The sequence below is a fragment of the Dermacentor albipictus genome, chromosome 10 (genome assembly GCF_038994185.2).
Source record: "Dermacentor albipictus isolate Rhodes 1998 colony chromosome 10, USDA_Dalb.pri_finalv2, whole genome shotgun sequence".
NCBI lineage: Eukaryota > Metazoa > Arthropoda > Arachnida > Ixodida > Ixodidae > Dermacentor > Dermacentor albipictus.
Genome location: NC_091830.1, coordinates 25,372,922 through 25,398,872, shown reverse-complemented (window position 1 = coordinate 25,398,872; position 25,951 = coordinate 25,372,922). Strand labels below are relative to the sequence as shown.

At 46.0% G+C, this 25,951-nt stretch overlaps 1 protein-coding gene across 1 annotated transcript in view; it reads right to left on the bottom strand.

Moving 5' to 3' along the window:
* LOC139050927 (multidrug resistance-associated protein 1-like) overlaps positions 1-25,951 on the bottom strand; it is an 81,040-nt gene that overhangs the window by 8,438 nt on the left and 46,651 nt on the right. Inside the window, exons 16-25 of the mRNA XM_070527791.1 lie at positions 25,467-25,708; positions 22,261-22,564; positions 21,508-21,724; positions 18,239-18,393; positions 14,173-14,328; positions 13,146-13,345; positions 10,479-10,605; positions 10,247-10,348; positions 7,020-7,166; positions 2,413-2,571 (exon numbers count right to left, since the gene is read on the bottom strand). Of these exons, the coding sequence (XP_070383892.1) occupies positions 2,413-2,571; positions 7,020-7,166; positions 10,247-10,348; positions 10,479-10,605; positions 13,146-13,345; positions 14,173-14,328; positions 18,239-18,393; positions 21,508-21,724; positions 22,261-22,564; positions 25,467-25,708 (1,809 nt within the window). The remainder of the gene's footprint in view (positions 1-2,412; positions 2,572-7,019; positions 7,167-10,246; positions 10,349-10,478; positions 10,606-13,145; positions 13,346-14,172; positions 14,329-18,238; positions 18,394-21,507; positions 21,725-22,260; positions 22,565-25,466; positions 25,709-25,951) is intronic.

The following is a 25,951-nucleotide window of genomic DNA, read 5'->3' as shown; positions in this document are numbered from 1 at the left end:
TAGAACTGGGACAGAATCATTCCTTCGTTATACAGGGCACTCCGTTGTAGAGGCGTTCTTCGACTGTAGGCAGTGTACATAACATGGCGGAGATCGCGTCCTTCTGGCATGATGCACGATGCTTACAGAGCATGCCGCCAGCATAAGCACAGCTTTCAAGATCAGTGTCTATCGCTTGGAAAAAGCCCTTGCAGGGCATGGATTTGGAAACCATGATTGGGGTCGGGTTGCATTCCCCAACATTTATGTGACATGACCTTGGTCGGCACGGTGCGCTGTGAGGAGGCACAATAGTATACAGGCAATGGACCGATCTTTCGGATGCTTTTATGGCACCTCACGTACTCCATAGAGCCAAGTATAAGGACATATGAAATTTCGGATGCTGAAAGCCTTCTCTATCCAATTTTCTGGACTTCTTGCCATGACTGCAGGCCTGAAATGGCAATAATCGTAGCCATTTTGATTATCTCACATGCCGATCAGAATCAGATCAGATCATGCTGATCCACTTGCAGCTGTAGTAACCTCGGCAACGCTAGGCCTAGCAGCTTCGACGTTCGTAACAAGCTTCCTGCTGTTCAGCAAAGCATTCTTCATTGAAAGAATTAGGTGGTGTCTCCCTTTGTCATCCTCGCCGGTGGTTTCAAAGTGCAGAAAGTACAGCATCGAGCATGCATTGTGCCAGTTTTTGAAAGTCAGCTTCGCCGCAATACAGAGGTGCTACACAGCATCGAGCATGCATTATGCCAGTTTTTGAAAGTCAGCTTCGCCGCAATACAGAGGTGCTACACGGTGAAGCATACCAATACTAAGGGGGGGGGGGCACTGTCAAGCGACACAGTATGTAATACTTATTTATACATGAGTGCATCTACTGTCTCCTATCACAGTACAAGTACCAATATGCCTAGTAAGTGTACGGGTCGGCCTTCAGGCCTTGAGAGCTGTTCTGGACAAGCCTGTGGTGATTCGAGCCCATGGAGGCAGTAAAAGGCATGCTCATTTTTAAATGTGTAAGCACTTTACCCAATGAGAAAACCGTCTGTCCGTCCCGTAAGACGACTGCCTTCAAGAAAGTGCCCTCGTGCTGTCTTTCACTTTTAACGCCAACAGAGTGGCACTCATGGAGGTCTCATGGAGTTCACTCGCAGATGACTTTCAAGATACAGGCCCATGCGACTCTCTTCAACACTAAGTTAGCAACGAGAATACAGCGCACGAAGCTGTGAGCAGTCGGCACTCTTTGTCGGCATCACAGATCGCTTTCAAGGTATGGTCTGCGCAGCGATGCCATATGAAGCCGCTGCCTGAGTGCATTTGGTCACAGTTCATAATGGCTCGATGCAGATGGATAAAGCGCTAAAGAGCGATAAGAGCTTATAATGATCGAAATGTCACCAATGCTCCTTGTACTGCGGTCTGCACCGGCTCATGTCACCACAGTGCTGTCGTTTGTACTGGCCAGATCAAGTTTCACAATACTAATAACGACACCAGGCTGCGCCTAGATGAGCAAGTGCCACGATGCTTACGCATATTTAGGCAACTCACCGAGGTGTTTCTGCATTTTTATTTTCCTGACTGTGCAATTTTTTTGACATTCTCACGGCTCCTAGAGAGCCATAAAAATCGGACGTTGACTAAAAGCTTTGGTTGTGCATTAGATCCAGGTGCTGTTGTAGCTTTTTTTTTTTGCGAGTGCTTGCAGGTCGGTGCTTAATTATTCAAAAACTATTCCATAACTGTTTCATACTGAAACGTGCGAGCGGAGTTTGGATGAGTGGTGTTTGGATATAAACTATTCAACTTGAGCACTGAATCAAATATAAATATGTTTGATTGTTTGTTCAAAATTAGCGACTATTTGCACATGCGTACAGTAAAACCTCGTTACTACGAACACCACATTAAAGAACTTTTCGGAAATCCCTTCCTGATGGTTACAGTTTCAATGTAAAAATATTTCAGTATTGCGAACAAAAGATTAATACCTCACTTTTCAGAATAACAATAGTTATTCAGTTTCCATGTCATGCCAACAATTTGACATGCTAACAACAAGATTTCACTGTATTTAGTAGCAAATTGGCAAGCCTTGATAAGCTGGGCATGTGTAAGATATTTTGGAGACAGCTTGGCATAGATGGTTTACTTGAAGTGGCAAACTAGTGAGTCTAGATAAGCTCGGCTTGTGTAAGGTGTTTCGGAGACGGCATGGCACCGACGATCAAGGCTCATCAAAAATGGTTTGTTGAAAAGTCAACATGGCTGTGCCAGGCCTGTCTACATGTCCAAGAAGTAAATGCACTGGTTTGTAAGCAGACATCACCCTTAAGGACTCGTGGACAAATGGAAGCAACACCACTCATCGAATGTCCACCCCTTAAAAGAGAGAGAGAGAGGCCTTGCCTGCGGTATGATGGTCAGCTTTGAGCGGAGGTCGTGCAGGCCAATCTTGGTGACGTCGACGCCATCAATCAGGATGGTGCCCTGGGCAGGCTCAATAATGCGGAAGAGGGACAGCATCAGGGAGCTCTTGCCTGCGCCAGTCCGGCCCACAATGCCAACCTAGAGTAAAGGGTGGAGGATGAGACAGGAGACGCTGGTACAGCTTACGCTAAAGACAATGAATCAACCTAAAAGGCTAAAATACGAATACAATCGCCTTCCGCTAATTTGACCCTGACGGGGTCGACGAAAGTGATAGAATAACACAGCGGGTTGAATTAAACAAGATGCAGAAAAAAATCCAAACACACTTCTGTTTCATTTGGCAGTATTTGCCCTATACTATTGTTGTATTCATGTAGGAGGTAACTTGGTAACTGTAGGAGGTAACTATTCATGTAGTAGTAACTTGCGATTCGCTGATTATATTGCCTTGCTTAGTAACTCAGGGGACCAATTGCAATGCATGCTCACTGACCTGGACAGGCAAAGCAGAAGGGTGGGTCTAAAAATTAATCTGAAGAAAAATTAAGTAATGTTTAACAGTCTCGGAAGAGAACAGCAGTTTACGATAGGTAGCGAGACACTGCAAGTGGTAAGGGAATACATCTACTTAGGGCAGGTAGTGACTGCGGATCCGGATCATTAGACTGAAATAATCAGAAGAATAAGAATGGGCTGGGGTGCATTTGGCTGGCATTCGCAGATCATGAACAGCAGGTTGCCATTATCCCTCAAGAGAAAAGTGTATAACAGCTGTGTCTTACCAGTACTCACGTATGGGGCAGAAGCCTGGAGGCTTACAAGAAGGGTTCTACTTAAATTGAGGACGACGCAACGAGCTATGGAAAGAAGAATGATGGGTGTAACGTTAAGGGATAAGAAAAGAGCAGAGTGGGTGAGGGAAGAAACGCGAGTTAATGGCATCTTAGTTGAAATCAAGAAAAAGAAATGGGCATGGGCAGGACCTGTAATGAGGAGGGAAGATAACCGATGGTCGTTAAGGGTTATGGACTGGATTCCCAGGGAAGGGAAGCATAGCATGGGGCGGCAGAAAGTTAGGTGGGCGGATGAGATTAAGAAGCTTGCAGGAACGACATGGCCGCAATTAGTACATGACCGGGGTAGTTGGAGAAGTACGGGAGAGGCCTTTGCCCTGCAGTGGGAGTAACCAGGCTGCTGCTGCTGATGATGATGCCCTATACTAGCAGGCCTCTGAATCGGACATAAGCCTGCTCTCTGTATCCACATATAAAACTAACGTGAAAATAATATTAAAGCTCCTAAACAAACTAGAAATCTAAGGTGCACCTGACCTTTTAGCAAGAAAAGTGGCCAAGGCTCTAATATATGTTGCACAATGGCAGTTTTTTCTGACAGCTTTTTCTGCATCTCCACTGTCTGTATCTGTACAAGGCAGAAATAAAGAATTTGATTTGATCTGATTTGGTTGGCTTCCCATAGTCAGCTTTGCTACGATACAGCCATGTTCTGCGGCAAAGCATACAAATGCCACAAGCACAGTTTCTGGCTCAATTTTCTGGGGGGAAAAAACATGTGCGTCAGGAGTGGGTAAATAAAATATTTTGAGTTTCCATTATTGCTTGAAAATCTTTTTAGGGCAAACTGAAAATGAGCATTTACAACGGGAGATGTGTGTTCAATACGATCCCCGTTGCCTAAGCTCCGCCAAGACATGCTGCCACTAAAGGAATCACTATTGGGGTGACCAAGGGGTCAAGCACATGTGTGCTGACTCGTCAAGTTTGGATTATGCGGTGAAGGTCAATTTCAGGTTCTGACCCATATGAATGCATAAATGCAGACCGGGACCTTCGGTCGAAGTCAAATCATCCGAGAAATATAATTAAACTGGAGTTGAATTTATGGAAGTATACTGTATCATCCTTCTAGACAGTGCAGCAGGTCCACATACACCAACTATGAGACCTCCATGTGTGCGAAACATCCTAAATGGTTTTACAGTTTGGTCTGCACAGTGACACCAAAGACTAGCTGGGTTTCGATCGTGACTGCGTGCTACTCTGGACTACATCACGCCAACGTAGCTCTGATACATCAAAACATTACGTACTCAGCTGTAAATGCGGCACTCCACACTCACATGCATCAGGACATAGACACGGGTAGAAACGAGACAGAAACGGGTAGGAACGGGACATAGAAACAGGACATAGAAACGACAGCACGAGGCAGCTCGGGCACTCAGCACGACAAGTTCTGCAGACGTTTATACCAGTCATATATCGGGATGCACCTAAAGCCATGTGGCAGAAGCCAACCAGAATGTGGCTGCCCGAGTGTCTCGTTGGTAGGCAGGGTTTGCCGTGGTATCACAGGACAGAGTGGCATAGGCTTTGCTAGGCTTTACCAACGATAGTAGACAGATGCAGATTGCACTTGCTAGGTTTGTGATTATGGTCTGTCAGGATACCCTAGTTTTTTGCGATAGCAACTTCAGCTCACCAGAAAAGTTCAGGTTCGAAAACATGTGCCCAGTTCAATATGTTTCCAAGCAGAAACAGTTGAGACCGCTGCTGGACGTTTCTGAGAAAAGTGGTTTGGCAACAGTCAGGTGACATACTTACAGGCAAGTGCCAGCATGTATATGTGAAGATGCATTATAGGTTATTGCTCGTGGAATATGAAAAAAGGCATAAGCAGGTGTGTGTAATGCTGGTGAGTATCCATGGAAAGCGAGATTAAAATGACCTCAAACAGAAAAAAAGTAATAACCTGAGCTATGTTAATGAATTATCATTTGACACTTCTAAAGCCACTGTCACCGAAAAGGGAGGTTTGATAAGCCAGGAAAGGTGATAAAACGAAAAACAGATGGTGCTATAACGTTTGACTACCTGCAACACATCAGCGTGGTATCAGAAACTCTAACGGCATCTCATCCGGCTTAGTTAGGGTTTTATCAATAAAGATGGGTCATATTGTTTTCTAGAGGAGCCAAAGGTTCAACTTGACAAATTTAAAGAACAGTTACTCAGCCACAATGGTCCAAATATGAGACAATACTTTGAAATCAGTGACGTCACACTGACGTAGCGGTGCTGGGGTCTGGCACAAAATTTAAGGAATGGAAGTTGGCCTTCATTTTCTTTTTGTCTGATCGACCTCTTAGAGCACAGTTAAGGAAAGGAAATTTTAGACTTAGTTAAAATGTTTTTTGGCCAAGTCGGTTCATGGATGAGAAGTAAAATATAGTAGCGCAGTAGAAACGAGGACGAGATGAGAACACAGGACTGGTGCTAACTTTCAACCGTGGTTTATTCAGGAAATATGAAATTCGTGTATATCCCGAGACGTGTAAACAGGTATTACCTTCACAATACAAAGAGTCACCGAGGCCCAAAAAACCACACTCGTCACCACATTCCTTTGCTTAAGAAATTAACTGTATGCATCTGCGGCGGAGATGAACAAGCAATCTAGAAAGCACAGAACAGCACATTTCTCGCGAGATACTTGGGCGTTGGCTGGACTAAAACTACAAATTAAAGAAAAGTACAACTCAAAAATTAAAAACAAAAATTGAAAGTTTGAATGGAAAAACCAGCAAGGATAAGAGAGAACACAACAAAGAAAAATGAAAACACCTACCCATAAAACAAGACAATGGCTCTACTTATGCAATAAAGAAGGAATAAGATAACCATGCACTGCATCGGTTCAACCCAAGTAGACAAAACAGAAAAACAATAACCTCACTTAAGAACGATGTTCTGCGTCTGTTAAACATGAGTGTACATGACAGAAAAATTATACTCGAAAGGTGCGTGGCTGCGTCATACCTTATACACGTCTTTCCAGGTAGGCGGTTTTCTTATTGCAAAGTGCTAAAGAGGGTGTACTAATGCATTTGTCACCAGACTTCAAAATATGAAAGGTTTCAACACTTTCCCTTTCTGTTCTATCCTCTGACCCCTTTAAGGATGTTTTGTGTCCAAATTGCAGTATGCCACGCACATTTTTCGCCGCACAGCCAAAGGCCATACACTGCACTAAATTAATATCGACACTAATATGGACTGATAGAATACTTTATCAGTTTATGTTAATTTAGTGTTGTTCTTTAGTCTCCTCTTAAGAGATAAAACAGGAACTCATAGAAAAAACCGGCACAAGCCATCTGCAATGCAAGCGTTTGCACTGCACATAGATTTTACTAAAGTTCCATCAGGGTTGATTGAGTGGAGTACGATGCTGCGTCCATTTGGCTTCGTCGCTTTTGCAGCCAAACGCACTGCGCGTCTCTGGAGAGCTAACCGCCCACGTGTGAGTCGTACAAGCACATTGATATCGTGACAGCATGACAGTAGCAGGCACTTATCCACTCTATTGTCACATGCATTCTGTGCCATCGCTTAACTGCTGGCGTGCAGCTGAGCATACATACTCGCCTACCATGCTGCAGGCCCCAGTTCTATTTCTCAGTACCCAGATCTCGTATCTCGTATCCAGATCAGGTTGGCTAAAGTGGGTTGGGGTAGCCAGAGATATGCTCTCGCATTGAAGAAGTCTAGGCAGGAGCGTACCTTCTCGCCGGGGTGGACGGAGACCGTGATGTCCTTGATGATAAGGTCCAGTCCCTCACGGTAACGGGTCGCATACTCCCGGAACTGCACCTCGCCGTCCTTGGGCCACTCGACGGGGGGCTTGGACTCCGGAACGTCCCATGCGGCCTGTGCACAGTTGCGTGCAGTGCCATTTATGGCTCTGTTCATCATCATAATCAACCTAATCAATGTCCATTGCTGGCCAAAGGCCTCACCCAGCAATCTCCCGTTAACCACAGTCTTGCCTCGAATAACTTTACCCTATGGCTGCCTATTCATTTCATCACACTCTCAAAGAAAGCATACGCAACTGAGTCTTCATAGCCAAGTCCACTTTTTCATTTTTAGTCAATCCTCGACGGAATGAAATTGCTAATGGATTTATAGTTGTGTACGCAACCTAAATAAGTTGTGTGCATAAACCTATTTACATAATGCTTATGTGTGGTTCAGCAGTGAGCAGGAGCACACCGGGGCAACTAGGAGACTACGACAGTGGGTGTCCTTGATTTGTCATCCCCGACTACCCGGGACCGATCAAGACATTGCTTGATCAATGTCTCAAGCAATGCTTGAGACATTGCTTGAGCAATGAGTGTTGGCATCCACAGCTCTTCTGACAGTCCTCTAGGCTGTTTGGGACAACAAATTGAAGACGCCTGGTGACAGCTCGGGATGAACTGCCACCTTTAATTTCAATCCAGAACATGTAAATACGCATAGCACAGGAGAGCCACCTGCCACTTTCCAACGATAACAGCAACCTCCATAGCCCTCTCAACAATACTCCAAAAACAGCTTGTCTCGCAAGTGGAATGTGCTTTGAAAGGCCCAGGTCGAAAACTTTAATTTCACTTTTCAAAGGCCCGAGAGCAGCGAGAGCTCCGCAGATGCAGTTGCCATGGAAACGAGGATGTTTGGACCACCAATCCCAGTGCTCCTTTACAAAAGACAGCACGTGACATCTGCCACGCACTCTTCAACTCAGCCGCGCTGGCTGGGGTGTCTCGTGAGCTTTCGTTCTTCCGTGTATAAACTGGTGACAAAACCTCTTAACTAGGGGCGTGTGAATATTGAATTGAATCAAGAAAAAAAGAAAGGTGAATATTGAATCGAATATAAGAAAGTTTAACTCAACCTTTTATGCTTCGAAATTTTGTACAAAGACACAGTGCTGTACGTGCTTTAAGAGGCCACATCACTTTAGAAGAACCTTTATAGCTATCAGTAATTTAGGTACCTATCAAATGAGATGCATATCATGCTCCACCCTTACTAAAGGGAACACCAAATTTGTATGCCAGCATATGATAACAACTCAGTTCATATACAAAGGTCAGGAGAGAGAGAGAGAAACGTTTATTAGACGAAACAGTGTCCCGAGCGAGGCCGGGTATCACCCTAAGGTGGGAGGGCTCCTTAGTCCAGGAACCCTCTGGCTTCGACTGCCCTCTTAGCCCTGGCGACGAGTTGTCGTTGGTCTTCCAGGTCCCCGAGGGTTAGCTTGGCCTCCCACGTTTCGAACAGGTCGTTTGCCTGCGTTTCTGGTTGCATTTCGCTGCCTTCCTGCCACGGGCATTCCAGGAGCAAGTGTGCCAGAGTGTCGGGTACGTTGCACAGTGGGCAGAAGTAGCCGTGGAGTGTCGGGTAGAGGCGATGCATCATCGTTCCGTGCATGTATGTGTTACTTTGCAGGCGTCTAAGGATTAGGCTTTCTTCTCTGTCGAGTTTAGGGTGCGGTGGAGGGTACACTCGACGCTCGAGCCTGTAATGCTGCAATATGGCCGAATAGTTGATGGGTACGGCCTCCGCCTCTTCTGTCACGGGTCCGAGAGCGCGTGGGGAGTGGGGAGCCCGGCTGACGTGCTCGCGGGCAGCGGCGTGGGCCACTTCGTTCCCCTCTAGTCCCTCGTGTCCGGGTACCCACGTTACGCAGGTGTACGGGAGCGGAGTGCTTCGTCTTTTGTCAGGAAATATTTTTTATCAATGGAATGTCGGTCAAACAGAATTAAGTGCCTTTTTTCACTCTGAAGCTTAAGAAATAGCAACGTTGTCCCAAGTACCCATGGGGTTTTCAGTTAAACAGTGGGACATACTGCACCTAATGGCAATTTTCTATTGCTTAGAAAGTATTGCTTTTCAGTTTTCTTCCAGAAAACAGGTTTTTTTCATCTTTATGGCAGGCGGGTTTTGTGAATCATTGGTGCCGCATGCGTCGAATGCGGTGGGTGCCGAGTTCTGAAATCGGGAGGCCTGCGACAAGTTCATGCGACATCCTGCCCCCCCCCCCCCCCCCTCTTCCCTGCCCCGTTTTCATCCACCATCTGGTGTCTGTGTAAATGTGCTTACAGCTGGGGGTCAGTGCATTGTCACATATTCTTTGAGCCCACCACGTAAATCCAAAGCTAGTCTTATGACGGGTCACTCGAAGCTATGAAGAGAGACTGTGGTGTGCCTACGAAGGTTGTTTGGAATGAGGGACCACCCTACAGTATTTTGCAAAAAATGGTGGCCGTACACTCGCTTTCATTGGTGAAGTGGTTTGTCGGCTTTGCCAGGGCCGCGCAACTTTCCTTGCCACCAGCCGATGTGATAACAGGCCACAAACTACTGTGGAAAGCTTGTCCCTAATATGTTCCTTTGGATGGCTCATCAGTGATCGGTTGCAAAGTCATGTGTACGGGTTAGACCGACGGCCATTAAAGCGGCATTCGGGTTCACAGTTGACCAGCCAGCAACTATCGCGAGTAAGTGTGCCAAGTTCTGTCTGTGTGCTCGCATGGGGGTAGAGAGCTCCCACATTTGCAATTCTGTGTGCGTGAACACTGAGCTTGCCTATGCAATGCGATCAGCGTGCCTTTCGGTCTTCAGACCAATCAGACCGATCTTCGCACATGCTCTCATGCTCTTCATATGCCCTGCTGATGTAGTTCTCTCTATCTACATTGCGTTAATAATTTCGATCAGCATCGTCAACCTGGATGAGCCTTGTGCAGAGAGATCGCACACCTATGGAACACTGTGCGCATCAAGGCATCGACCGCATCCGTGTCATTCACCGAAGGTACCGATATTCGATTTGTTAATCAAGTTATCACAACTTTCACTGTTCAATTGGAAACTGTATATTCAGATATTTGCAAACCCCTACTCTTAACAGCTACTGCAGTAAGTGGACAAGTTTTGAGGACGTCGTTGAAGCTTACCTCAGTGGGTGACCGGGTGTACTCCATGATCCGCTCGACGGCCACGATGTTGGTCTCAAACTCGCAACTCATGCGCACCATCCAGTTCATAGTGGCCGTGATCTGGGCAAGTGAAATGCGCCATCACATGTAACAGCCTGCCCACACTGAAGCTTGCACGTATGCTCCTGCCGTTCAAAATTTGACTCCACCTCTACGAACCAAACAACTCGCTGATGCCACGAGAACTCACTGAAAGCGCATAGGAGAGCGAGAGGCCAACGGTGCCCCCGTCCAGGTGATCGCTGCCGAAGACGGCGAATAAGGCAGCGAACAAAACGATCAGGTTGCCGCAGAACTCCAGACGCACAGCCAGCCACCTTGGAAGAGAGAGAAAGAGAGAGAAAGGATGTCACGCACCATTTTTCGACAGCGTTCTATACAAAGCTAATGCTTAAAAACTTAGCAGATATATAGGCAAACACTGTGTAGGCATATGTCAAGAATAGCACTAGCCAAGAGTAAATTTCTATAGCATTGTGATTATTAATGGAGTTTACTGGTATGATGGCTCACTTACAATGGCCACAAAGTTGCAAAGGCTCAATGTAATATTAATAAATAATTATCTGTCTTCGAGTATGATAAAAATGCTGGTGTAGAGTGCAACAATAAAAAGAAGTACTATAAATTTTCATGAGGACACTCAGCTTTTATCAAAATCTATTGCACGCTACATGCAAGAACTTTCTGAATGCAATCTTAAGCTAGTGTCAGAGTCTTCATAGGGATCGCTCATATTTTCAGAAATTCACAAAAACACGTTTAAAACTTTGGAGAAGGCTCTCTTCTGGCTGCTGCGGCATCTTCCGGCTCCAAGGTTCATTGTTCTATGGCAGTATAGACAGAGGCCCAGGATTTCCACAGAAAGCAGTTAGAAGGGCTGAGCTTTCAATTAGAAAATAAATTTGTCATGACTCGTGGCTTGTTTCTGCAGGAGAAAAGAAAGTTGACTCGTTTGGAGTTTATATTATTTATTTATTTATTTACAAAATACTGCAGACTTTACACTAAGGTCCAAGCAGAAAAGGGCATTTGTAGAGTTCAAGTAAATGAAAAAAAGAAGGAGAAAAAAAAGGGGAGAGACATCAATGAATATACAGTAGGCGACTGATTTTCCAGACCTTGCGGGGACCGAGAAATCGTCAAAAAAGTGAACAGTCTGAAAAGCCCGCTCAGCAAAAAAAGTTTACTAAGCTTAGAGTGGCTTAAAATAATCTCTAACAATGCCATGCGTCACACTATGCTTGGAGGCAATCATATTTGCTTGGACTTGCACAAGAGTGACATCGTCTTCGTATACAATCCAACAAGAGTGTCACCATGTTGGTAATCTCCGCCAACAGAATTCGCCACGGTGATAAAAAAAAAATGAGCCACGTTTCTTCGACCACTTCGCTCTCCCGAAAGCACAGAAAATGGCGCCGATCGCACAAATGCGAAGCTGCACACACACGCACACACACACACACACAAAGATGAAACGCCTCGAAGACACACCTATTCAGGGGACACACCATGTGCAAAACGGCAGTCGAAAAAAAAAAAAAATCATTAATTCAAAAAAAGTAAAAAGAAAAAAGGGTCTCGCATAGTGATTATGATGATCGCGCTGATGGAAAGAAAAGAAGGAAAAATGAAAAAAGAAAGAAAAAGTGCCCTCCCCTTGAGCATTTTGTCAGCCAAGGAAGAGCAAGCACAGCCTCCGAGACGACAGGACGGCCTGCGCTCTCTATTGATAGCAGACAGTTTTAGTTTAGTGTATGCTATACCATTGCATATGATATAGGTAATATAGCGGGTCGACCCTGCGCATGCGCAAAATGCTAAACGACTCGCTGCGTATTGCGTACGCATGCTATTTCTCAGATTTAGTGTTGCTATCCTTGTGTGGTTTACATAGTTTGTGTAAAACCTGGTGGGGGGTCCCAGCTGCCCGCTGTGAATTGAATTTACCGCTGCTTTTCTAAAATTCACTTCGTTCATAGCAGATGACTGTGAAAATGGCTTTCGCTTAGTCTCAGGCAGCCTCGATGACAAAGTTTTATGGATAACTTTACAGAGTTTTCAAGATCACTTCTCTTTTTGAACATGTCGAAGCCTAATGAAATAAATCTTTGAGATGTCAGCATTACTTATCAGCTAAGTTGGAAGATAGCCGTGACGATGGCATATGGCCTCTGAGATCAGAAGAGCTTGCACGCCAACTAAAACTGTAATAAACGTGCACTGCTTAGTGGAAGAGATCCAGCACCGTTTACGTACAATGAATGCACAGTGTGGAGCACGAAACATTAACTCCTTGCGTTCGCTGCTATTTGCTATACTAAATCTGTCTAGTGTGCGCCTCCCAATGTTCAAGGCTATAGAGTAAGCCACTGAAAGCCAAGCCTGGCCAAGCCAGCGGAAAATCCAACACGGCGGAGTCCAAGTTCGGTTAGTCTGTGATATAGTCTGAAAAATCGAACTTTGAAGCCTGAATTTGTCCTAAGAATAGCTCTTAGCTCTATGGGAACCCAGACGGTGAATATATAAAATCTGTAATATCCATAATATCCATGAAGTCCGAATTTTTGGAGTCCGAAAAATCTGTCGGCCGCTATACAGGTTTACAAGTTTTACTGACTTATGCACAGCAATATGTCATCCCATGCAGAAAGAAAAGATGTGCTGGTTATCCGCGCAGACTACTGCCCCACAGATAACCACTATGCTCCGAAAATTAGAAGTGTAATGGCCACTTTTGAACTGCTTCAAAATGCAAAGCTCATACGAAACAAACAGACACTGAGACAATGTGAGACAATGCAGTGTTCAGCGAAAAAAACCTTAGAAGAGAAAAGCCTGAAAAAGAACTTGCCTGTTGGAGATGGTGGACGGGTAGTAGCACATCTGGTTGTGGTCGACACGCTGGTTGGACTCGTGCACGAAGCGCTCCTGCGCTCCGTACGCGCGGATCGTGCTCACGCCCGACAAGGTCTCCGAGAAGTGCGTGTAGATGGGTGACCGCGTCACCGACTCGAGCCGCTTCAGCTGCCGCGATGTGGCCACATAGAATGCCTGGAAACAGCCAAGGATGATGGTGGTGCAAGAACAGAGTCGCACATCAGCAACTGCTTCAACAGTCACATGTTCACAACTTATTGATTGAGAAATCTATATGCACACTCTGTGTGCACCTGCATTGCTCTTGCGTCTGGTGGGTGTGCTACACCCGAGCTCTGCAGGGGGCATTTACCTTCCCCACACAACACATGCAGAATTGTGGGAGTCATGCCAGAGTGTTGTAGTCACAAAGCTAGGAGAGATGACGTGAGTGTTCCTATGCTGGCGCCACCTGACAGCATGGACAGACACAAGGCGAGTGCGTGTGTGTCACTCTCTGTCCTCATTGCATTCACCGCAGCTAAATTCAATAACCTATGTTGCGACTTCCACGCAACTACTGTATCTCACAACTTCAGCTTTTCTGCACGACCCACGTGATGGTGGGAGCCGGTGTCAGGGGAGGCTAGAACGAGAGGTGGTGTGAGTGTAGTGCCACCTGATGGTGTCAATTAACACATGCATGCAAGGTGTCTGTGTCACTACTCTAGATCCTGTGTTCCATGCACTTTGCCTAAGCTCAGCAAAGGACATTAGTCTTTCACGCACAAGTCTCGTCTTCTAGCATTCAGCTTCCCTGCAAGAAGACACGTGGGGACCGGTGTCCCATTTGCACGGCTGCAACAAGAGATGGCGCAGGCCTTCCAATGCTGGTGTCACCAGATGGCACAGACAAGAGAAACGCACCACATCTGTGCTGCTCGTGTCCAGCACCAGGTTCACTGCACCTAAGCAGGCTCAACATGCAACCTAACCTTCAGGAAAAAGAAACCACTGCTCACCTGTATGAGGTAGTAGAGGACAAACACGGGAACTGCAACAGCCAGGAAGATGGGTGTTGTCATGGTGATGATGATCAGCGTGGAGACCACTTGCAGGAAGCACATGAGCCACGACCGCACTGTCATCGGGATTGCTAGGTCCATCGTGTCCACATCCTGCACGAAGGATGCATGGTCATCACTGCCCGTTTCACACTCGGTCACAACTTGTTATAACAATGTCGCACCTGACAAGAACATGTCTTTGTTACATCATATATTTGTTAGAGGCATACATTTGTTACACGCTGATATTGGTGAGACACATTCTACGTTTGCTTTGTTATGTTTTGTAGTTCACCATATCGATGTGTTATATCGAGTTTCAGCTTATTACAAAGTGGCAGACAGCATTACCATTTCACAGAAAATTGCACTTAAGGGTTCACCACAGGATCCTCTATATGTTTGTAGACAGGAACTTTAGTGTGTTGACAGCAACGAAAAGGAGACTACAGGACACGAGCACCATCAAGTGATAGTTAGGAATTTAACAGTTATAGCTAAGGGCTTGCAAATATGAGAAAATTTCGAACATTATGGAATATTATAGTTTTCATATTCTATTAGATTCGAAAACTATATATTCGAAAATTTTTGAATATTCGATTTGATACGAATATTCAAAACAAAGCTAATATATTGATGGCTGTGCGAGAGCAAATGTGGTTCTTAGCATTTATTTCCATCTAAGTCAGTCTGTCTGATTCTGTGCCGAATTTTGCAATAATTTCATGCTGCTGGCTAAATTTCGATTGTAAAACACACTTAGCCACTGAACGTGTAAGCTTCGCAGGAAAACCAGCCTCTCAGTAGCCAGGGAGCACCCTTTTATTGCTTTAAGCAAATGCAATGAGTGACGGCTGGTCACATGCCTTGAGTTTACGGGAAACTGATGCAGCATATTAGGACACAGGTTGGTGACAACAGACAGCTAGCAGAAATTACTCAATTTTGCAAAGCTAACATGAGCCAAATATACAATCTTTTAGTATAACGGCTTACTAGTTAATTTTTTTTACCAATGACAATGTAATTGCAATGTTCCAACATGTCAAAACAAACCAACCTGCTAATAAATGTATGTGCATATCATTATTCGATAATCGATGCTATTTGTATTCGATTCGTATTCGAAAATTTTGTTATTTGCACATCCCTAATTGTAATAAGTACTGTAATAACCACTGTTTGTCATAACATGGCTTGTTGGAAAGGGAGTGGGGGTAGAGGGAGCAGAGTTACCACTGGGTAAGATTAAGCTGATACAACAGCCAAACCACACACTGCCAACGGCAGCTCAGGGGAGCGTTGAACTGCCAGATGGGAAACAAGCAGGGCCATGCACTTACAAATGTATGCCTAGTCTGCATGAAATGATTAATCGTTATTTGTATTAACAAAAACATTTGTCATATGCACTTCCAGGACATTCCAGCTTTGTTAAAACAACAATTTAAATGCACAGGTTTCAGCACAAACTTCTAAGGCGAATTACGATTGCTCTGTCACATTCATTTTAACCCATTTATTTATAATGAGGTTAGACTATAATCAACATATTTCTCCAAAGAGCTGAAAGATCTCTAGAATACTAAAACGGACTAAGCTGATTTTGGATGGCTGTTGCTCCTCAAAAGTGCACTGAAAATGAATAGGATGACTTGGTGGCCCCCAACCGACCTTGGAGAAGCATTTGTCGACGTACCCCAGCAAAGTGGTGTGCAAGAAGTACATGGGCGTGTGCAGCAAAATGATGTTTTAAACGTGAGGGTTTCTGTGAAAGCTTCAGACATGATGACAATTGCTTTATCACATTCACATTTCAACCTGCTTAATTTCAACTTGTTACTTCATAAAGTAGTTTCGCTGTAATCAATCTCTTCCTGCAAAAGACAGTTTTAGAAGCATGTTCCAGCAGATGAAACTGAATTTGCATTGCTTTTTATGGTCGCCTTTTGACAGCACGCTGGAAGCAAAGAGGAACAGCTGAGTGAATGTCAATCAACCTTGGAGAAACAGTTAAGCTTCAGAGTTAATTATGATATTTTGTCATATCCATTAGTTCACTTTAACCCAATTCATTATACCGTATTTACTTGCATAATGATCGCACTTTTTTCGCCAGGAAAATGGACGCAAATTCAGGGGTGCGATCATTACGCGGGTTAAATTTCCCATGAAAAAAAATTTTTTTTTTTCGTCCCGCGTTTGCTGCGGGATGCGGGTGCGGGACACCAAAACAAAAATGGCGGCCGGCAGAGCAAGCTGAACGCGCCGAACGCGATTTTTTTTTTCTTGTCGTGAGTGCATTACGTGCATTGAAAATGTTTCTTCCGTATCAGTGATGAATAATATCGTTAATATCGGCACGTTTGCAGCAATAACGTAGCCATGTCCACTTTGAGGGGACAGAAACACATGGCCGGTGTGCTACGGAAACTGCGGCACCGGTTTCACTACTCTCCTAACACGGCACGTTTTCGCTAAGGGTGGGCGAATATCTTAGCTGTGTTACAAGTGTCGGCGTATGAATAGGGTACACATTTAACGTATCCGTGTAAACGTGGCTACTATCATTGCCGCACGCGATTTGTTGCGTGCTCACGAGTGCAGATGAAAAGAATCGAAAGGCGCCTCTTTTGTTTTTGTTGACCACAACGATTATAAAGCCTACCCATAATAAAGGCAAGTTTGGTTGTACCTCTTTTTGTCATGGAAGTGCGGAAAGAGATGAAAGTAATGAAATGAGGCGTCCACTTAAGAATGTTTGGTGCGTGCAGGCGAGTCGTTCGCGTAGCATTCGACATATGGTAAGCGCGATCATTGTTAGCTAGACTTGGAACACCACATATCGCTGCGGCAAGTTCGGGGTGCGATCATTACACGGGAAATTAAAAAAATCGAATTTTGACGACAATATTCAGGGGTGCGATCATTACGCGAGTGCGATCATTATGCGAGTAAATACGGTAATCAGGCCTGACTGTAATCAGCCTCTCCCTGCCAAAGACGTGAAAACAGTTTTTTGAAGAACGCTCTGCCAGTCTAAGCTGATTTCGAGTTGCTCTTTGAAATTTGCCCTTTAACTCTTGAAGGATGAGACATGTAAATACCCGTATAATTTTTAAATTTCCATCTAAATGAGTGAAATACACAGAGAACAAGCATAATCAATGAAAAGAAGAAAAATATTTTGTGGATGCTTTTTCGGCAATAGAGGGGGCAGCACCAGGCAGAGCAATGAAAGTGGTTTTCACCCAAGGCCACATAGGGCTACTACATTTAGAATTTAAACAGACTGCTCTTGCCATATGGGAACCACAGGTGTACGTTGCATTTGCTTTACGTTATGTGTGTGATAGCGCTGCAGCAGGAAGTCTTGCATCGGTCCGACTTCTCTGACAGTGCTCTCAAAAGGAACCGAGTAATGTGCCAAACTTCTTCCTCATCCCGTCTTCCTGCTCTAATCCAACAAATGGCGCTTTCTGCCGGTGATTCAGTGTTGGCAGAAGACATTTGGCGAGGAACACCGCTGTCAATAGAGACTTTTAGCGTGTCCGGTATTCAAGCAAGCGCGGGTGGTTTTCCAGTTTAGCGGGGGCACCAACCTGAGCGGCCAGATTGGTGGCGCCAGCTGGTGGCGCAAAGCTCAACCACACAAACACAGAGCTAATTACTATATTCTGCTTAGCTGCTAGCGTAAATTTTCGACAGTGGCGTAATCGTGTTAGCAATTACGTCGCTGCCAAAAATTTGCACGGGTGGCGAAGCAGGATATGGTGAGTTACTGCAGTTTTAGCTATGCGTTTGTCTGGTTGAGCTCTACAACACCATGCGGCTTCACCGCTCACGTTTACGCCCCGACCATCCGGTAATCCGCCCAAACCACTCCCGTTTACCGGAATAGCGTACAAACTAAAAGTATCAATTACCAAAACTTGGCAACATTTTAAAAAGAAACATTTCTTTTTCTGGCAACACTCGTCCATGAAGGGTTAATTAACCGACATTAACATTAACCAACCTTGGAGAAGCGGTTGACAATGCGCCCCAGAGGAGTGGTGTCGAAGAAGGACATGGGCGAGCGCAGGATGTTGTGCAGCAGGCCGTTGTGCAGGAGCATGGCGCCCTTCAGGCTGCCCAGCGACAGCGCCAGCGTGCCGAGAAGGATCGTCACACCTGCACACGCGGGATGACAGCAAGCAGCATTTCAAGTCCTTTCTGTTCCCGAAAGCCCATCAAGGCATTGACCCCTTAAAGGATACACTAAAGAGAAAAATGATTTCACCTGCATTAGTAGATTACTAGGGGTGGGCGAATATCAAAATTCTCTCATTCGAATCGAATACAAACACTTGGCATCGAATATCGAATAACGATAGGCACATGCATTTAATAGCAAGTTGGTTTATTTTAGCGTGTTGGAACATTGCAACTACATTGTAATTGGCAAAAATGTTACTCTAGTAAGCCATCATATTAAAAGATTGTGTATTTGGAAAATTGAATAATTTACACGAGTTATCTGTTCTCGCCAACCTCTGCCTTAATTAAACTGCATCAATTTCCCGTATGTACAGAGGCATTTGACCCTGTACCAGCTGTCATTCATTGCATTTGCTTTCAAGCAATTAGGCTTAGGACTGGGGGCAAAACCTGCAAAAGAACCTTGCTGTTCGCAAACCCATGCCCCTTGCTACTGAGAGCCTGGCTTCCCTGCACAGCCTAGGCATCCTGTGGCTAAGCATGTTTTACAAGCGAAGTTTTGCCAGCAGCATGAAATTATTGCAAAATTGAGCACAATATCAGACGCACTTTCTTAGATTAGATATAAATGGCTGAGAACCTTGTTCGCTCCCGCACAGCCAGCAATATATGCTATTTGTTTCCAATATTCGTATCAAATCGAATGTGCGAAAGTTTTCGAATACCTATTTTTCAAATTGAATATGAATACTAAAAATATAATATTCGATAATAATCAGAATTTTCACATATTTGCGCGCCCCTGTAGATTACCCTTCTGAAGTACCTAAAACACCACTCTTACCGTGAGAACAGTCTTGCTAAGCCAGGAAAGGCACAAAAAGTAAAGAGGCCTTGTAGTTCTAGCACCAGCTTGCCGTGACATCACAGATATTGCCAGGGTCTGTTAGCACCTCGTTAATTGTTCATCGGTGAAAACGGAACTACATTATGTGTCCTAAACGAGACAAAGAGTGAACATGACAAGCTTCTGAATCTTTTACTGACCCAACACGGCCCAAACGCAAAAAGATACTTCGGAATCCAGGATGTCCCACTGACTACTGGCATGAAATTCAATAAAGTGAAAGTTTGATCTTCATTTTATCATCTAATAATCAACCTAATAATGCGAAATTAACAGAAATAATGTTTTCGAATAATACTTAGTGATGGCTTAGTGTTTCGCTTAGTCCGGTTTAGTGTTTCTCTTTACAGTCGCCGACCGATTTTTCGGACTCCAAAAATTCGGACATGCCCGATTATTCGGTCAGCTTCGTGGCACCGCCATTCTCCCCATAGACCATAATGTATAACAACTGCCGAAAGTTCGGACACTTTGCAACCTCTCGTCGGATTTTTCAGACTCTCCTTGAACCAACTCGGTCGAGAGCACCGTGCACCGACACTGACCGGTGCATGGTTCGACTTGCTGAACGCCATTTTTGTTTTGAACGGAGCTTCCTTGATGGCCCACGAAGTGGCGCTACTGGAAATCCCCGCTCATCATCATCGTTTCTGCCTGGGTCGATAGAGTGGCTCTACAGCAGTTCCGGTTTCAGCTTAGTAAGCCATGTCAAGACAATCCAGCAGCTGACTTGTTTCTTCGCGCACGACGCTGCGAGCAGGCCGCGTTTTTTCGTTTGTGTGACTGGTGTCGGCACGGTGGTGTTTGCTTTGTGTGCTGTGTCGAGGTTTCGGTGATCCAACGCGGCATACGGACTCATCGCGTCAAGCCTCTAATGGCGCCGACAGTGCCCGCGCAGACTGCACTGCAAAATGCTGGCAAGCGGGTGCCGGGAGGCCTAAGATTTGTCGCCTTCCGATGTGCTCCCTACCGACGCGGAAAATGTTCTGCCGAGACTTGCGCAGTGGTTGCTTTACAGGTGGTGACACTGCTGTACTGACATGCGCAGAACTCGACGACGGCGAGATCATTCGTCAGGTTTCTGCTGCACCGCTGGACGATGATCGAGTCGGAAGTTGACGCACCATGTGCTATGCTGCCGTCGCATGCGGATCGTGTACAAGCAGGGACTGTGCTTTCAGCCGCCTATAGTGACCGTACGACCCTTTCCGAGATTCAGGCTTATCTGATTGCGCGTAAACGGAACAGCGTGCAACGGCGCATTCACGATTTCTTCAAGCCTACTGCCGAGCCCGAATAAGTGCGTGGAAATAAAGGATTTCATTTTTTTTTCTTAATCTGCTTTTTCGGACACCTGTTTATTCGGACATTTCCGCAGTCCCCGTGAGGTCCGAATAAACGGTCGGCGACTGTAGTGCCCCTTTAAGAGATCTTGATGATCTCAGCACGCCATGAGCGACAGTCACTTTTGGGCTTATGACAAGCCCACTTTGTCGTCGGTATTTTGCCACTTTCTGAGCAACTCGTTGTAAGCAGAGGAAATAGTGTTCTTACACAATGCATAGGTTAGTTGACACTGCATCATGATCACTCCTAATAAATAATATTTGCCATAAAATTTGGCCCCACCATGGGGTAAAATCTGAGCTGCTGTGAAGTCACACATCAAGGCAGAATATGCATACAGCCAGCACAGAGTATTGCAGGAACCTCCAATTACTCTGTATTTCAGGCAAGAGCAAGTAACGTTCCTTGTGGCTTCTGAATTTGTGCTCGGCACTCGTTCGTTGTTGGACTGGAGCGTGGGGGAGGGGGGCTGCTGTGTGCCCAGTTTGTTCGAGATTACGTGCTTTGGAACTGTGCATGTGCTCTCCTTTTACTGCAACCGGTTTTGAAGTATTCATTGTAACAGCAGTACGGTGCTGTCAAAAATGTTTTTTATATCAGGGCGCAGTTTCAATAGCTAGGATAGGAAAATCATAAACGCAGTGCAATGTGTTCATTATAACCGATAAATCGTTATATCTGTGATCATTATAAGCGGGTTCAGCTGCATAATTTTTGGTAAGTTCTATTTCAACGAATGCACTTTTTGATAATGAAGCAATAGCACTGATTGATTGATAATCTTGAAAAGATTAGCACCAGACGTCTGGTGCCGACCACTCCCAGTCGCTCACCCTGCGCCAGGCCCAGTGCTCCGTAGACTCCGAGGCGCAGGTCCCGCTTGGCCAGGTCTTGTGATCCGTCGGGCGTCGGAGGGTCGTTACTCCAGGCGGTCAGCCACACATTGGAGCCGAGCGAGAAGGCTTGCGAAGCCACGTTCATCACTACAATGGGCACCATCCAGACCACCCCAATTGCGCCGAAGTATGCAAAGTACACCCGCCACTTGACCTGCATTGCACACACTCACGAATGAGGAAAAGCATAGTTGCACTGTGGATTAAACAGGGGTATAAAATGGGACACGCAGCAGGACAAAAAGCAAGTTTGTTATAAGACTTGAGGAGCAAACTGGTCCAAGCACATGAAATTCTGAATGATCACACCAATCACATAGAGATGCTTAAGCCTCAGACATACTCCGACGTAATGTGCGTGTGTGCACTTTCACATCTGCGATGTCACGGTGGCGAACAGCCAGTAGCTTTACTCCAATGACACAATGCAACCGCCGTGCCTGGCACCGTCGGGCGCGTGAGTAGCTCCGTCCCCGTTTTTCACCAACGTGGTGCAGTGCGCTTAGAACGGTGGAGTATATCAGCCACTTTAGTGTTGCCAACAATCACAGATCTTGCGGCACTGTCCAAAATTTCACGAAAAAGACCAAGAGTCCTGAATCCACCCTTCGAGAGACATGCTTGCCTCGCATTCAGGCCTGGCAATACTTGGCCGAAGGGTGATAAACAAAAGTGAGAAGAACAGCTCACCCGTCCAGTCTCGGCTGCCTCAGCCTGAACCAGCTTTGTGCCGGCCTCTTCCGCCACGGAAGACTTGTCCCCTTGCCCAGCGCGCAACGTCGACTGCGAGCGTGTTAGCGACCGGCCCGACATAGACTCGGTGCCGGCACTTGAGCGGCGATGACCGACGCCTGGCCCTGCAGTCTGCGGGACCGAGCCGGGCCCATTGGAGGATTGGCTCTGCGTCTCGGACAGCTGCCGGGACAGGCTTCGAAGGAACTCCTTGCGCTCCGCCAGCGAGAGTTCTGACGTCGACTTGTGCTGCGACAGCTGCCTGCAAAGTTGCAAGGTGCATTGATTCGATGAAGTTCACCCTTACAAAACTAAAATCACAAAATGGGCCACAAGGAAATCCTTCATGGTGCATGCCAATCTGACAACTGATACATCAAAGACAGCAAAGCTGTATAAGCAAGTTCTCGCAGCTTTCGGAAGTATCAGGTGTCTGTCTGCTGGCTCACGACCACAGACGGAACAGCAGCACTGTATTGTTACTGCATCCAAGTGAAGCTGTGGCTGGTTATTCTTAGTGATGGCTACCATGCAGGCTGTGTTGCAGCACCGCGCCGTCAGCTTTCACCGCCGTAGTCGTACAAACACCTAGCTGACCTTCAATGTGGATGGAGTTGGTACCAATGACGGATTACTGGTTAAAAATTACGGATTACTGGTTAAAAAATTACGGATTCCTGATGAAAAAGCTTGCTCCTGCAATTATTGGTCATCATAAGCAGCTGCTTTTTTGTAAGATTGATGTGAAAACTGACAGCTTTTATTTTATCGCCACACGACGTGTCAGAGATGCATATGGAATCATGATACTCGTAAGAGGAAGAAATTAGATCAGTTACAGAAAGAAAAAATGCTGAATATGACGTCAAAAATATAACCAAATTTTGTTGTCTCTATTTACCATGTTGATGATGATAAAATAGAAAGTAATGGCAGTAATGCAGTAGCCCTAACAAAATCGCCAACGTCATCAGAAACAGCCCTGTAACTGTAGTCTGTGAACAAAGTCAAAAAAGGGAAGAGTTGTGGTACTAATGATACAATACCGATAGAGATCTCGATGGTCTGAATATCTTACAAGAACCTGGACAACTGTCATGGGTCATTGTAGAATCTCTTCTTAAGTTCTTCGTGAGGATGCAATGTTTTATAACGTTGCTTCATGAAAAACTTATGACTCTGCTTTACGTACACCCCCAGCACTTCTGTGAAGAAGACTACAGAGAGAGAGAAAAGAGAAACATTGAGAGTTGAACCATATAAACTGTGCTCGAGAAAGCGTTCATGGTTTGATAAAAATAGCGGAAGTAAGAAGACCCTAGTTACAAATCCAAGACAGACTTTCAATGAACAACAATTTCTTACGAGCCAGTCAGGCACAGCGATATGCTTATTTGGCACATTATACCACAGAGTACCACCGATTCCAAATGGAACCATGCAACAAAATTGCACCCGTAAAGGTTAGCAAAGTCTTGCTGGCATTTTTCATATATGCAACCCAAGATGGCGGAAAAATGAAGAAATGCTGGGCAAACGCGTAGCTGCATAACCATCGCTTACATGGCTCCCAAGAAGAAGACTACAAGTATGAGCCAAGTTTGCTGGATAACCATGGCTAGACAGGTTCACTCCCAGTGAAGTCCACCGCTGCGCACAACTAAATGTTTCCTTCATGGAGGCTGTCAAAGAAGCTTGAGGACAAGTACTGCGCAAAGAGCAATGGAACGAAGAATGGTGGGTGCAACGTTAAGAGACAGGAAGAGAGCAGTGTGGATCAGAGAGCAAACAGGGATAGCCGATATTCTAATTGACATTAGAGACTTTTAGCTTGTACGCTATTCCGGTAAACGGGAGCGGTTTGGGCGGATTACCGGATGGTCGGGGCGTAAACGTGAGCGGGGAAGCCGCCTGGTGTCGTAGAGCTCAACCAGACAAACGCACAGCTAAAACTGCAGTAACTCACCATATCCTGCTTCGCCACTCGTGCAAATTTTTGGCAGCGGCGCAATTGTGAACACGATTACGCCACTGTCGAAAATTTACGCCAGCCGCCAAGCAGAATATAGTAATTAGCTCTGTGTTTGTGTGGTTGAGCTTTGCGCCACCAGGCGGCGCCACCAATCTGGCCGCTCACCTTGACGCCCCCGCTAAACCGGAAAACCGCCCGCACTTGCCCGAATACCGGACACGCTAAAAGTCTCTATTAACAGAAAGAGATGAAGCTGGGCAGGCCCCGTAATGCGTAGGTTGGATAACCACTGGACCATCAGGGTTACAGAATGGGCGCCAAGAGAAGGAAAGCGCAGTCAAGGATGACAGAAAAACTCGGTGGGCCGATGAAATTAGGAAATTTGCAGGCACAAGCTGGAATCAGCTGGCGCAGGACAGGGGTAATTGGAGATCGCAGGAAGAGGCCGTCGTCCTGCAACGGACATAAAATAGGCTGATGATGATCCCCTTCATGTACTTGCCGATTTCCTTGTCAGATGCAGGTGGGAACACTTTGTCTTGCCAAGCTATTAAATTAAAAAAAAATGGCTGTGGCTTAGCTAAGGTTAAGCCCAGGATGCGAAGCATACTAGCCTTTATTTTAGTTGTTGAACCACTGTTTAGCCTGGTGAACTGCTGTTGCTTGGCTATATTTGGTTCGGCTAGACGAAGAAACAACTCATGCGTTACTCTGCTTCGCCTTCAAGAGTGGAACGCGACAGCGTTCCCGTCGACCCGCCAAGGGGTGTACGACAATGGGCTACGGCGCAGCGACTACGCGCCCCGCATTGGACGCGGTGAGCGTCGAGCAACGCAGCGTTCGGCGCGGCAACGAAATGTGCGCCTGAGCAAGCGACGCACGCCTGAGCCTTAGAAACAGCTCGTTTCTAAGGCAACACCGCATTCACTAGAGGCGCTTTTGTACCGCTTTGAAGCATCGAACTCGTGGCTCAGTGGTAGCGTCTCCGTCTCACACTCCGGAGACCCTGGTTCGATTCCCACCCAGCCCATCTTGCAAGAGTTGAGCGAAAGCCACTTCTCTGTCGTGACGTCACGGTGTCACGTGGTATTGAAGGCGACACCGCCGCGCCTGAGGAGCTGGGTTGAGCTCTCGTAATATGCTTCGCATAAAAAAAGAAGCGAAAGAAAGAAAAGTAGGCGGCAAAACGTACTTGCTGATCTCTGGGGAGCCGACGCGCAGCAGAAGGTCCTCGACCACGTTGGGATCCTCGTTGAGCAGCTCATCGTCCTGGCTTTCCTCGCGGAGGAAGTGCAGCAGCAACTCTGCCAGGGCCCCCTTGCGGGCCAGCAGCTCCTTGTAGGTGCCCTGTTCCTCGATGCGCCCGTCCCGCAGCACGATCACGCGGTCCACTTGAGGCAGGTACGAGATGCCATGCGTCACCAGCAACCGCGTCTGCGAGGGCGCCAAAAGAAACCAGGAAACTATGGGACTCTAGCGATCCTTTGACTCTCTTCAATAAATTATTGCAAACAGCAGTTTATACCCTGTCTGTAACAAAGTCACATCAGACACAAAAGCACCTACGCTTCGTTTTATATTCATTCATCCTAATATATAGTTCAGGGGTTCTCAAAACTGGGTTCCCCGGAACTCAGGGGTTCCACAAAAAGCATCTTAGGGTTTCACAAGCACGCC